The 13,500-nt window shown below is 40.5% G+C and overlaps 1 protein-coding gene and 1 pseudogene across 3 annotated transcripts; one reads left to right on the top strand and one right to left on the bottom strand.

The window, feature by feature from the left end:
- Positions 1-2,619: 2,619 nt before the first annotated feature.
- Positions 2,620-10,652, top strand: rnf214 (ring finger protein 214). 3 transcript variants are annotated; one of them, XM_072675579.1, is made up of 15 exons: positions 2,620-2,675; positions 2,812-2,989; positions 3,276-3,335; positions 4,259-4,399; positions 5,513-5,646; positions 5,740-5,808; positions 6,066-6,162; positions 6,326-6,414; positions 6,515-6,593; positions 6,950-7,045; positions 7,656-8,221; positions 8,503-8,620; positions 8,839-8,985; positions 9,314-9,409; positions 10,127-10,652. In XM_072675579.1, the coding sequence occupies exons 1-15, from the start codon at positions 2,620-2,622 to the stop codon at positions 10,187-10,189; spliced, it is 1,989 nt and encodes a 662-aa protein (XP_072531680.1). In that variant the 3' UTR covers positions 10,190-10,652. The 3 variants fall into 3 exon arrangements, with proteins under 3 accessions (XP_072531680.1, XP_072531670.1, XP_072531689.1); XM_072675569.1 differs by having other exon boundaries at positions 2,803-2,989; XM_072675588.1 differs by lacking the exon at positions 3,276-3,335 and having other exon boundaries at positions 2,803-2,989.
- A 636-nt stretch (positions 10,653-11,288) lies between these two features.
- On the bottom strand, positions 11,289-12,780 carry LOC140550081 (uncharacterized; annotated as a pseudogene).
- Positions 12,781-13,500: the final 720 nt, after the last annotated feature.

The raw sequence follows: 13,500 nt of genomic DNA, 5'->3' as shown, positions 1-13,500 counted from the left end.
AAATAATTTTGCTGTTATTATCATTATTAGTTTTATTATACACATAAAAACAATACACTTCCACAATACATAGCCAATAGTTTGTGGACACTTGCTTATCCAACGTTTTTTTTTTTTCAGAATCAAGACTATTAAAAGGGAGTACTTTCCTCTACTTTTCACTTATTTTTGGAACATGGCTGTGATGATTTGATTGCATTCAGCTGCAGGAGCATTAGTGAGGTCAGGTACTTATGTAGATGATTAGTGCTAGCACTCCAACTCATCTCAAAGGTATTGGCTGGAGCTTCATCTCTCCAAAAACCTAGTTCCACTGCTTCACAGCCCAACACAGGGCTTTATTCACCTCACTGTGACCTTGGTGTCCTGTTACTTATTACATATAATTTTTCGATGGAGATTATACAAACTGTGTGTGTGTGCTTTTAAACACATGTCAGCAGTAGATGCACCTTAGATTAGCTAATTCACTATTAGGAAAGGGCGTCCACAAATCTTTGGACATGTGAGCAATGATCTGCAAAGTCATCCCATAGTGAAGGAGTTGTTGTGCTGCCACCTGCTGTTTAAATGTGACAGAAATGAAATCTGGCTCTGGCCACTCAGTGACACTGTGAAGCCCAGTTCACACTTGTGATTTTGTGTCTTGCGCTTTCTGGTCAGTGTACCAGTCAAGTTTGCCCCGTTTCTCACATTACGGAGTTACAGCGTGTGAAGGCACTTTATACACACCCAACCGCACCAAAACAGCACTGAACTATGTCAATATTGCAGCGCTGTAGGGTTTAATTCCCTGACTGGACAAAAACACCTCTAAGTCCCAATAAGAGTTAAATAAAATGTCTCCTATCTGTTTTTCTTGATCACAGACTGGAAATCAGGTCAAATCAAGGAAAGCAGAGCAATAAAGATGTGTGGGCAGTGGTGGCTCAGTGGTTAGAGCGTTGGGTTATCGAGAACAGGGTTGTGGGTTCGATTCCCGGGCATTGGCAAGCTGCCACTGTTGGGCCCTTGAGCAAGGCCCTTTACCCTCTCTGCTCCCTGGGCGCTGGATTTGGCTGCTCACCGCTGTGTGTACTCACTGCCCCTAGATCACGTGTGTGTGTTCACTACCACACAGATGGGTTAAATGCGGAGGACACATTTTGCTGTGCAGTGACAAATATGTGCACTTTTACCTTTGATTCAACTATTCGAACACAGCCACTGCTAATCACAAAGTTGGTATAATTGCTTTATGCTGAACTGATTGGAAAACCACTAAAATTAGCAAAAGGATGAAGAATACCACAAACGGGTGGACACACGATATAGTTCACTCTAATACAATGACTTGATGTGAAAAGTGAGTAAGAAGGAGACTGCTGTTAAGACAAAGAACATTTGGCCTGCAGGCAAGGCTGTGCAGTTCAGTCTGTATGAGCTTTTTATTTGTCCCTGTACACACAAGTGTTCTCTAAACTGCTAACCACCATCCCCCCAACAGCCTTTTTAATGGTAAACAATAAAATAACTGACATGCAAAAAACCTTGTATCTCCAAAATGTCATCTTTATAGTAGATGGGAAAAACCTTCTTAGCTGTCAATGGAAGTCAATGTAAATTCTTTTTTTTTTTTTCATTATTTCTGTTGGTCCATTTAATATGAAATTTGGACACAATGCAATGAACAACTGCCACATTCACTTTATGTCACAAAGGGAAAATGGGAAACAAACTGAAATAATTGGGTTTTGTGTAACAGTGATGAGATGGTTATAGAATATTAAATGTACAGAGTAATAATGTATATTTTATATTACATCATTATTATTATTATTATTGGCATTATTACATGGTACAGTATAGTATAGCATAGTATGTTATAGTACAGTTCAGTATAGAATATTACTGTACAGTGTAGTATAGAATAGCATAGTATAGTGCAGTATAGCACAGTACAGTATAGTACATAATAGTATAGTACAGTACAGTAAGATTCAGCCATTAATGAATTATATAATTAATGGCTGAATCTTACTATACTGTACTGTACTATACTATACTATTATGTACTATAATTAATAATATAATTATATAGTTAATTAACTATTTATTCATAAATTGAACCTAAAAGGCAAAAGAAAAGTTCCCCTTTGGAAACATGACGTCATACACCGGAAGCGCACATGTACAATATAGAAACTCGATTCTCCCTGGATTACCTTAAGACTTTTTATTTACTGTTTAGAAAAACATTTATTTAATATCCAGGCCTGCTGACTGGGTGTTTTGCATGATAATTCTGATATTTCTGCATTGGTAAGTAGTCTATACATATAGAATTTTATATATTTGTTTATATTTCAGTTTTGGTTTTAGCTTTCACTTTTGGTCCCGACACTGAAACTCACACACAGGACAAAGTGTTTCAGTGGATCGGTTAAAAGCTCAAGTAACTACAGTTTGTAATGTTATGAAAAAGACTAAGCAGGTAATAGACTGAAGTTATTGTAATTTAATTATTGGAGTGACTTTACCTGTCTGCTTATTAATAAATAAAACAGGTGGAACTGAAGATTCCTATTAGGAGCTCAATTTTTAATTTCCATTCACCCCTGCCCAGTTTCAGCCCTACACATGGAGAGTGAGGTGCAGACGGACTGGAGCTTGTCGTTAGAAGACGACTTAGTCGCGTGAGTTTTTTTATTATTATTATTATTATTATTATTATTATTGTAACAATATACAATATATAATCATTTTTTATACATATTATTTTTTATCTGAAAGTTAACCTGAAGTTTTCCTCTCCTCACTGAGTGATTGCAGGGGTAATATCCCTGTGTGCGCCTCTCTGTGGGCAGCCCCTGCTCCAGCAGCCACACTGTGGGCAGTTCCGGGGCATGTACGAGGTCAGTCTCCAGTGGCCGATCAGGAAGCGTTGTTGTTTGGCCACGAATTCGACATCATGCCGACCAACACAGAAACGAAGGACTTTGACATACAGGTAGGGGTAGCTTGTAGGTAGGGCAGTTTTTAAGAGAACAGCAGGGCATAGGAGCTTTTAAACACAGCCACGATAATGCTAATGCTAATGCTAATGCTCCCACCTCCCTGTAGTTGGCTAGCTAGTTGTGTACAACAGAGATCTCCTCAGATCGCGGCTTGATTTAGTCTTTAGGCATTAATGCAGGAATGCTGCTTTGTTGGAGAGTTTAGTGAAGGTTAGTGCGTAACTCAGGGATACTGATGAATGCATGAACATGGTCTCTGTGTTCTCGTCTCTTCTAAAGACTGAGGACTGGACAGAGGAGAAAGCCTCCGGCACTAATGATGACTGGGAGTCTGCCATGGTGAAGTACCTCTGATAGTTTGATTGTGTGCTTGTGGTGTGGATGATTGCACCAGGTCAGTCCAGTAACAGAAAACAGAGCGTAACTTGTAAGATTAGGTGTTTTGTGTTCCCTTTAGTAGTGAGGATTTTGTTGCTTGACTTTAGATCAGATGTATCTGTCATTTAAAGGTAAGGATAACAGTTTTGATGCAGGACTGAAAAATAGAACAAGTGTTATTAGCACTGCCGAGTGACTAGAATAATAAATTCTGCTGGACTTGTTTGCTCAAATGTGGCCCGAAAAAAGGTTCATCACATTAACCTGAACGTGAAATCCAGTGACTTCCACCACTGAGTGAACAGCTAATCACCAGTGTCAAGTGAGAGCAAGAGTGGCTGTTCCACCCATTTATCCACAGAGGTCTCGCTGTCTGCGCTGTCTTAAAAATAATAGTGGCTTCAGAAGGTTCTTTGAGCGATGCCGTTGAAGAACCACTTTTGGTTCCATAAAGAACCCTGTTTGTAATAGAGACGTGTGAGTGTGAAGACCCTTTTAAAGATCTGAGGAACCTTCACTTGATATGAAGTTTAAAGGTTCTATTACACACATGGTTCTTTATGGGACCAAAATTGGTTCTTCCATAGCATCCCTCAAAGAACCTTCTGAAGCTGTGTTTAAAAGCTGTGTTTGAACAAGAGACTATTGGACTCTTATCAGAGCGACATACAGTGTGAGCAGCTGGGCTACAGCCAGCACTACACTGGAGAGGTCAAAACTAGGATAATTTGTCTACGTTATATTTAAAACAAAAAACATTGTCAGTAGTTATCCATCATGTCACGTTACTGTTGCCATCTGACTTTTAATGACCCACACTTTCAGACCTATTTAAAAATGTCTATTGGTGGTGTTTTAATATATCTCTCTTTTTCTTTCTTTAGCACACTATAAATGAGTACAGTGCCAGGCTGGCTCAACAGTACGAGTCTCTGGTCAGGCAGGGCGATGCTGACGAAACTGAACATGCCCTCCACGTTGAGAGTCTGAAGAAGATGAGGGATGAAAAGCAACAGAATTACCAGGTTCATGTTTCACACTGCAGGGTTACTTGGTTCCTTCCATCGAGGACACAGATCTGATCTCTTGAAAAACACCCTGTTGAAGATTTAGTTTATATTCTCATGTGTGCTCTTAGGTCAGACTTTGGGTTTGTTAGTTGTTGTTTATTCATCATTCACTGTATATGTGCTTGTCACTGTGTTCACTGTTTGGTGTGGCCAGTGGGGGTCAGCAGTGACTGTAAACATGATGTGACCTGTCATGTAAATGTAGCCAAAGAGAAGAAGCCTAATGAATGAAAAGACTTGGAACAGTTGTCTGTGGGCACAGTGGCACTGGACACACTTGATCAGATAAGCTTTTAGTCTGCGCTTGAACTACCCTGAACTGATTTTAGCCCTCGGACTAAAACAGCAGAGATCTCCAGACATCACAATCCAGCTTATTCCACCACGCCTGCTTTCAATAACTTTCAAATTTATGTTAGAATTTCTGGTCATTTTTTTAATGAAATGGATTATGTTCATATCATATTCAAAGTGAATGCAGTCTGAAGTCATCGACTGCTCTGGACACTCCTCACAAAGTAATGTGTAATGTTATATAGAGCTATTTAGAGCAGAACTAACTAACTTTAACTCCAACACAACAAGCTCAAACTGTTGTGGGACACTATATCCAAAAAATAAAGAGGACCTGGCTCTATGGTTGAAGGTGTGAGCCATTTATCTGGGTAAGGATGTTCTGATCTTGGCTTTCCCTCTACAAAACAGTAAGAGCAGACATATGGACGTTTTAAATTTAGCACTTTCAACCACAGACGCCGGCCGTCTTTCTGTGCAAGCCGGCTGTAGATATGAGTTAAACGGTGCACCACAATGATCTTTTTGTGTTGTGGTCATAACACTGTTGTTCAAGCACAATTCCAGCACTTTTTCCAGTTATTGTGACACACTAACTGATTGTCCTCTAACTGAACATATTTTACTACTCCTACACTGTGTGTTTATTGCTGTCGTTGTGATATGTGTCAATGGATCCACTGTAGCATCAGAAAATAAACATTGTAGCTAGCTTCAGATTGGCTACCTTCTCCTGGTGCTGAGACCTGATTGGTGGTTTCTGTTTTTGTGTAGCTTCTCATTAGCAAGATTGAGTCTCTACACGTGAAGCTGGACCTGAACAGCAGTAAGACCACCCGAAAAAACTTCACTGTTAAGCTCGAAGAACTGACCACAGAGAAGGAGCGACTGGCAGAAGGGAAGAAAAGGTAAAGAGAAGACCAAGAAGATATTTCAGAAACTATTTTCAAGACATTCATGTGTTTAAATGCTTGGTTTATGTGCATGTTGTTTTGTTTTAGATTGGCTCAGGAGTTTGAGGAAGCAGACAGAAAGCTGAAGCTGCTTATTGAGGAACAAAACAACGATAAGTAAGACTTTTTAGCAAGGTCTCCCAGAGGTTGCTGTAATAGGGCAGACAAGGCAAGCACATGGACTTTGGCTTCATTAGTTTTAGGCTTAATATTGCTAGTACTGTCTCATTAAAACATGTCTTTCAGATCAGATTGGGACATTGTAATGTATCCTGGTATCCTGCGGTGAAAGTTTAGTCCAGATCCATTTAAAATATGCAGTGTTTTGGCTTCTTCATGTTTTGCTAGATTACTGATGGTGTGTCTTGCTACAGGGTTTCATGGGAACAAGAGATAGCAGATTTGCAGACCGAACATGAGAGGCTTTCTAAACAAGTTGAGGAAGCCAGCCAGATCGCCCTAAAGGATGAGGTGAGCAAGTTTTGCCAACCAGTCAAAAAAGTCTAAGTTCTGTACTGCTTTTAAACATCCAGAAAATATATAATATTAATATCAATTATGGCCTTCTTGTCATATATTGAAAGGGTTTCAGTATAATTATGGTCTCTGTTTCGGTGTCTGTCTCTGTGTACAGATAGCTGTGCTAGAGTCTGAGAGAGAGCTGGCGATTTCTCAGATAGAAGACTGGATTGCAGAAGCTGAAAAATATATTGGAACACTCTGGTAATGTTTTTGTGCTTGTAGATCTGATATAATGCCTTTTTTGTTTTTGTTTTTTTTTGTATGTGTACGCATTTAAATTGATTGTTTGCTCTGTGGACAGGTCGCCACAGCATGCCAGGCAGCGGCACGAGTGGGAAAAAAATATACTAATTGTCCGGAACAGCCTGTCTAGTCTACAGGTGAGGGTTCGGTCTAGTTCACCTGAATTGCACGTGAGGGTTCGGTCTAGTTCACCTGGGCTTGTGATGGGCAAGGGGTTTACTTCAATTGCAGATAAAAGGGTGGGGCTAGTTCACATGCATTATTGGAGTGCCATCCCTTGCCATTGAAAGCTCCATTGTTGACACCAGTAGCAGGGGCGCTACCTTCACTCTCCTGGGAAATATGATTAATCAAATAACTTTTCTAGATTTCTAGCATCACACTTAGAGTTGGGGGTGGTGTAAGTAGGATCATTTGATTACAATGTGTGCAGTTTTTGCTTAGCTTCTCTGTCTGTCTCTGTTTTTTTTTTTTTCCCTGTCTCTTTTTTCAGAATACGTACAATGAAAACCTTAAGCTACTACAAAACGGACAGCAACTGGACAGTTTACCCCCAGTCTCTCTGCCACCTCTCCCTAATGTGCCCTCAGTAGGTATCCTTCTGAAGAGGATTTGATTGTTACTTGTTGTCCTTTTTCTTTGTCTATTTGTAGTGTTTTCCTTTTCCTTTTAAGTTAGATTTTGCATCCTGATGTAGCCTGATTTAATAGTTGTGTACTGTATTATTTAGAAGTTACAGGAGTAACAATGCATTGGGGGTCAGTGATCAGTTATGTCCATTTTATTTTTCTCTAAACTGTTCCCAGTGTGAGAACTGTTATTTTCTAAAAGGGAGGTTGAAAAATAGTAATGTAAAATTTAACTGTTTGATACATAATCCCACCCAAATGTTTAAGTGACCCTTAGAAGAAAAAATAATATACAAGAAAAATGTCAGAGATAAGCCCTCTAAATTCTAGATGTATTTTTAGATGTTTTATTTAAATGTTCTGTAATTTGTTTTGTGCAGTACATTTCCTAATTTGAAGCTTTGTTCCTAATTCTGAAACCTGTTAAGTTCAACTGGACTATAATATTAGAATGCCTTATACATTAATTTATACATTTATCTGTACACAAATAGTTTTTTTTTTTTTAATGAAACCTGATTCCACACATTTTAAATTTTTTCCCTGTTCTGTTTTTATCTCCCTTTTCAGATTGAGTTGTTTATGAGTGCTCCTAGAAATTCTATGCATGTGCCATATTACAGTAGTCCTATGATTCGCATCCCTCCCCCCACCACGTTGCCTGAATTTCCTCCCGGTAGTGTTCCAATCCATAGACCTACCTCTCCGCTCCCCACAGTTTCGTCCCAAAGCCTTCCAGCTCCCACCGTGGCCGCTTCATCATACGCAGCTGGACCCAAGCCCAAACTGACCATGCCCACCGTTTTCCCTTCTCATCTCTCCTTCCGTATGCCCACCATGCCTGCTGTGCCTTCTATGCCTTTACCTCACACCTCGCCCCACGCTCATTCCATGTATGGCTTACCACACACTATTGCACCCACCAGTACCTATGGAGCCACTGGACCTGCTCATGTCTCCATGGCAATGACTCATGCAGCTGCTCCCATGGCAACAGCAGCACTGCCTCAGGGGACCCTCTCATTCGCTCCCATCCGGAACGCTTCCCCCCAGACAGTCCCATCCAACCCACCACCTGCAGGCAAGCTGGACAAGGTGCTGGAGAGACTGGGCACGCATTTCCCACAATGCACCAGGTACCGAGATCACACCCTTGTATAAGCGGCACCTTCTTTTGTTGAGCGTTAAATGCTTACTCAGTTCAATTTGACACATTGGCTCATGTCAAGTCTAACTGTTACTGTCATTGTGCTCTGATTTTATGTCAATTTCTATTCAGTTAAAGCCCATGTTATATAATTATAGTTATTTAATTTAACAAAATGTACAAACATACTAGGCATTTCAAGGCATGTAGACTGTGGGTGACCTATGGGGGTTAAATAGGTAGATTGTTAACATCTGACTCTCTGTTCAGAACTCAGCTGACAGGTGTGCTGCAGCAGATTAAGAGTGAGCGTGGCACCATGGCAGGTCTGTCCATGGATGAAGTCATACAACAGGTGTCCCAGAAACTGGCACAGAATGATCGCCCGGTGAGTTCATCCTCCAGTAGTTTTTCTTCTCTTGTGTGAAGTCTGAAAGCACGTTTAGTTCTGTTACGATGACTTATTGTAGGAAAAAATCATATCTGATATAATATCAGCTATAATATCCTATATGGAAAAAACCCACTCGGGTTTCCTTCTTACATTAAATTAATATTTTGTATTAAAACTGTATGATTTAGTTTGTTACATTTTTATATGTACAGGCTCCAGGCCCTATAGCTCCTCCGTCTGGATCCCGAGGCTTTGCTGCACTTCCCCGCCCAATCCAGAGGACTGTAGTCCAGCCCCACCCTATGCGGCCCCCTTTTCAAGCCCCCAGCGTCTCAGTTTTCCAGCCAAAACCTTCACAGGTCAGAACCATATCTAATACCCACATTTATGTCTTTCAAACATATCTAAACATGCTGTGTCTGCTGCAGTGTCTTGAACTAATGGATTTGGTGGAAAATTACATCAATTTCCGCTCCTCACCCCAAATGCTGATCAAAGCTGTTTACTTTTGTATTCAAGCTGTGAGGCACCAGTAAGCATAGTGTAACCCAGTTTGGCTGACCGACTAAACACATTTCCAATGTTAATTTTTCTTTATAACATATGCAAGGTGATGGACAGTTACTATGTTGAGTATGATGGTCAGACTATAATATATTTCTTCCTCTACTCATACCCGTCTGTCAGGCTCCACCCATACGTAAGCTGTGTTTAATGTGCCAGAACCATGTAGAACCTGGAACGCAATACAACACAAACTGCCCCCACACGCTACACAAAGAGGTGAGTGCATAATGTAACGTAACGTCTACACATACACATGCAGCTCAATGTATACTTGACGAACTTGCCTATACTCATCATACTCAAGTTTTAACCCTTGAAATGATGGAAAAAAATTAAGCAGCTTCAGAGCAAGTTCCTACCACCACCATGTTGGCACAGTATTGAATAGCCTCTTCATCCATGGTGATGTAAAACCTGCTTGACTCTAGACAGTAACACTGGCATTCCAGCAGCTTCCAGTTTATGGCAGGAATGTGGCTTGGTAGTTCTTGTGTCGTTCCTCACCCTGCAATTCTTCTCAGTTGAGAGTGACTGGCTAGGTCGTCTTCCAGACTTTGCAAAGTGGCTACACCTCTGATCTCCCAATAACTTATGTGAGCTTCTGCACAATAGTTTATAATCCTGATCTTGGAATCTGCAGTTGTTATGAAAATTCTGCAAGTGACATTCTTGGTTTGTGTAAATCTTATGTTCGTCCTTCTGAGATCTGCTTTCCCATTACAGCGTGTGTTTGTCTGTGTTGGTCACAGAGAAGCTACCATATGTGTACTAAAGAAATCACTCAAAGCTCATTATAACCTAAATGATGACAGATAAAATATCCATATATGTATATTTATTACCACAAATGTGGATAGGGACGATTTTGAGTTTAGGATATTACTCCAGTACTAACTGCACCAACCTGTTTTTTTGTTTGTTTGTTTGTTTCAGTGCATCAGTGTGTGGCTGCAGTCCAGCAAGGACCACTCCTGCCCTTTCTGTCCCAGTAAATAAAAACAAAAACCACACATTCACAGTGTAGCTTGGCTTCTTTGATACTCAGTGTAAAGTTGACATTTAAAAAGTCAGAACTATTAAAGATACTAAGGATATCCTAATTGTCCTAATAGCCAAGTATCAATGAAAACATTTGTTTTTATGACTTTATCAGGTTTTGTAGCTCAAATCACTTCTGTAAACAGTATTTCCTTCATAAGAACAGTAAAACTTTTCACTGCTTCTGAAAATGTGTTGGAATTTGGAATTATTGAACATATAGATTATAGGTGCTTTGGGTGGATGGGTGATTTCAGTACTCTCTAAAACAAGTGGTTCACTTGTGTGTTACAATCTAATTGACCACCTGTGAAATTTATGAACGTTTCATAACCTTATTTTATAATCTTTTTTTAAGTTATTGATTTTTGTAATATACTTTTTGTGACCATTTATGGTTAATAAACAAGAATAAATATCATTTACCAGTCATTCTTCTCTATCCCAAACCATCTGACTCCATACATCACGTTCCCTTTCTTTTTACACCTAATTCAACTCACTAGCTCGCCAGCAAGCCCTTAATGAGTGGAGTAGAATGCACCTCCTGCGTTGTGAATGTGGTCCTAAGACCAAGCTTGTGCTGCAGTTATCACCAGTGTTGCCAACAAAAAGATTGTGCTATTTAACAGTGAAGTAGCTTGTATTTTGCAGCCCCTGCATGAAAAGTGGACAACCGGAACAATAAATCATTCATTTGACTTCAATATGGGGGTAGTCTCAGTACAAGGGTGATGCATGTTGCTACCGTTGTAGTGATGGTCAGCGCGGTGTGGCTCCAACTGGGAGCGCAGACCCTCCAGCTCAGACAGGATGTGCTCGCGCACCTGCTTAGTGCTTGAAGCAAGATGTGCGGTGTAGGGTCAGGGAGTGGGAGGCGGTCTCTGCATACTGCTGGAGTTTGTCCAGACTCTCAGTCACCATGTATGATGTAAATGTTTAGTGCTCTTGTTCACAAAGCCATATTTTTCAGTTGTCTGGGTCAGTCCTGCTTTGTGACAACACTCAGTGATACCTGGCCTTATCTGCTGGTGTAAAAAGACACTTGGATATGAAATTAGGAAAAATGGCTATGTGGTATTGACTGAGTGAGAATGCTTGTCCTGTATTGTGGATGGTCATAAGCTTTGATATCAGGTAGCTCAGTGGTGTGGGGGGCCAGCTTCTCCTTTACATTCTCCACTGCCCTCATAACATTTCTTGTACTTCTCAGCATGGGTGGTAGGCAGATCACTGAGGTCCTCCAGTTGCTTGCTCAGCTTGGTACGGACAGTCTCCATGATGAGCAAAGGGAATTGGCTTCCTCCATGTTGGACTCCACCTTCTGCTTCAGTTCCTCCAGAGCAGCCTTCAGCTCCTACACAGCTGTACTCCTCCTGGTGCAGCTCAGCATGGTGTGGCTGGTAGTGCTCACACACCTGCTTCGTGTTGTGAATTAGGTGCATGATGTAGAGGGTCAGGAAATCAGTAGCAGTATCTGCATCTTGCTGGAGTTTGTCCGGTCTCTGGGTGACCTTTTGACTAGAGGGGAAGAGAAGATTGTGGTGGTTTGGTAAAGGTGTCCCTTTACAGTATCTGTTATTTCCAGCCCCAACATACCTAAAGTGATTAATTAGCCATTCAGAAGTGAGACCAACAGTGTTTGGGCACTGGTTAATGTCTCAAGATCAGCAGTCAGCACACCTGGATCAAACATTCAAAAGCCACTGGTTCTTTTTACTGGGAACAGGCATAGAACAAAAATGTAGGTATAACACTGTTTTAGGATTGCATGAATTAAACTCTGCATGATGAGATCGTCAGGAAACATCTATATCTATATCAATGTTATATCAATCAATTGCCCAGGTGGGCTGAGAGCTGGAATAGGGTAACTGTGGACCTTCTGGGTACCCATGGACTCTATTTGAGAGATGCTGTTCTTCGAGCAGTTTGAAGTTAACCACTTCACTCCAGACTTCCCCTCTCACATTCAATGAATCTGCTTCACTTCAAGTCCCTCAACTAGCTACCAGTGGTTAGCATTAAAGAAACATTAACTGATGCTTGTAATTAGTGATATCAGAAAGTTATAATACAGTGTTATCAGGATTGTATCATCATGGCTGTCTTGTACAGGTTGTGATCAGTTCCTTGAAGGTGCTCCAAGGCTTATGAAGAGTTACCCTTCACCTGGTTCAGGTAAACCAAGGCAGCTGCCTTCTAGTGCTCCAGATAGGTGAGTGCAACCGCCAGCAAGGAATGGGCCCGGGAGCCTGGGAACAAAATAAAAAGGTAAGACTCTGGCTTTAAACAGCTTTAAGAGATTTAATAATGGTATTTTTTTTTCTTCCATTAGTAGTAACACAGCTTGCATGGGGCAAATGTGTTGCCATTAACTTCATTCAGTGTTTGTCAAAAAAACTAAAATGCAAATATGAAAGAGTAGAAATGAGACAAAGAGGCACAGATGTGGATCAAAGAAGAGACTCACCCAAGTCCAAGTGGATGCTCCGTGCAAGGGCAGGATTTTTATTGTGGCTCCAGGAATGGAGAGAGTACCGAAACATCAATCCTCACTAAAACTGTATAAGTGATGTTAATACACAAATAATGTCTACTTTGAAATCACTATACTAGTTCAGCTGGTCTTAGCACTGTTCAGATAAATTCATGACACTGTAAGTTGTTCTGATTAGGTTAGTAAAGCAAATTACCAGCTACAGTTTGTTGAACAAAACTGAAGAGCCAATCGTTATTTATAAGGTTGATAAGTTGCAGTGTCTCCTTTAATAATGTGGACTACTGCTTAATCCTCCTTTTATGTTGTTCCCTTCTTCTTCTGCCTCTCTCCTCTGTAGCTCAAATGCATTCTTAACTTAGAGGTAAGACCATGGTACTGTGGGGGGGTATTATTAAACGCCATGGAAGGAGGGTTTATAATAAGACTGTCACTGTGTGTGTGAAGCTGCCCTTCAGCCCTTCGGCATAGTAGTTCAAAGGTTAAAGTACTGTATCCGCTCTCTTACGCTAACTTATCATTGCACTGCTGGTGGATGCTTGCTAATTGCTGACTGAAAAAACTACAAAAAATAATCTTATATTATAATCTTATGTAGTTATAATTTAGTGACAATATCTGCTATAAATGATTATGTAAATACTATGAATCATTCAGTATCTTCTATGAATGATTAGTATCCAAAGCCAACTCTTCTAAGCTATCAATTAACTCTTCTATCAATTATTCAGTAACTGCTCTAAATTATTCAGCATCCACTACCACTTAT

This window comes from Salminus brasiliensis, chromosome 1, assembly GCF_030463535.1.
Source record: "Salminus brasiliensis chromosome 1, fSalBra1.hap2, whole genome shotgun sequence".
Taxonomy (NCBI): domain Eukaryota; kingdom Metazoa; phylum Chordata; class Actinopteri; order Characiformes; family Bryconidae; genus Salminus; species Salminus brasiliensis.
Note: the sequence above shows the minus strand (reverse complement) of the source record. Positions and strands in the feature narration are given on the sequence as shown.

Coding starts and splice junctions, on each gene's coding strand:
- rnf214 (XM_072675569.1), top strand. CDS start 2,620: ATGGAGAGTGAGGTGCAGACGGACTGGAGCTTGTCGTTAGAAGACGAC. Junction 2,990..3,275: donor CGAAGGACTTTGACATACAG/GTAGGGGTAGCT, acceptor TCTCTTCTAAAG/ACTGAGGACTGGACAGAGGA. Junction 6,415..6,514: donor AAATATATTGGAACACTCTG/GTAATGTTTTTG, acceptor CTCTGTGGACAG/GTCGCCACAGCATGCCAGGC.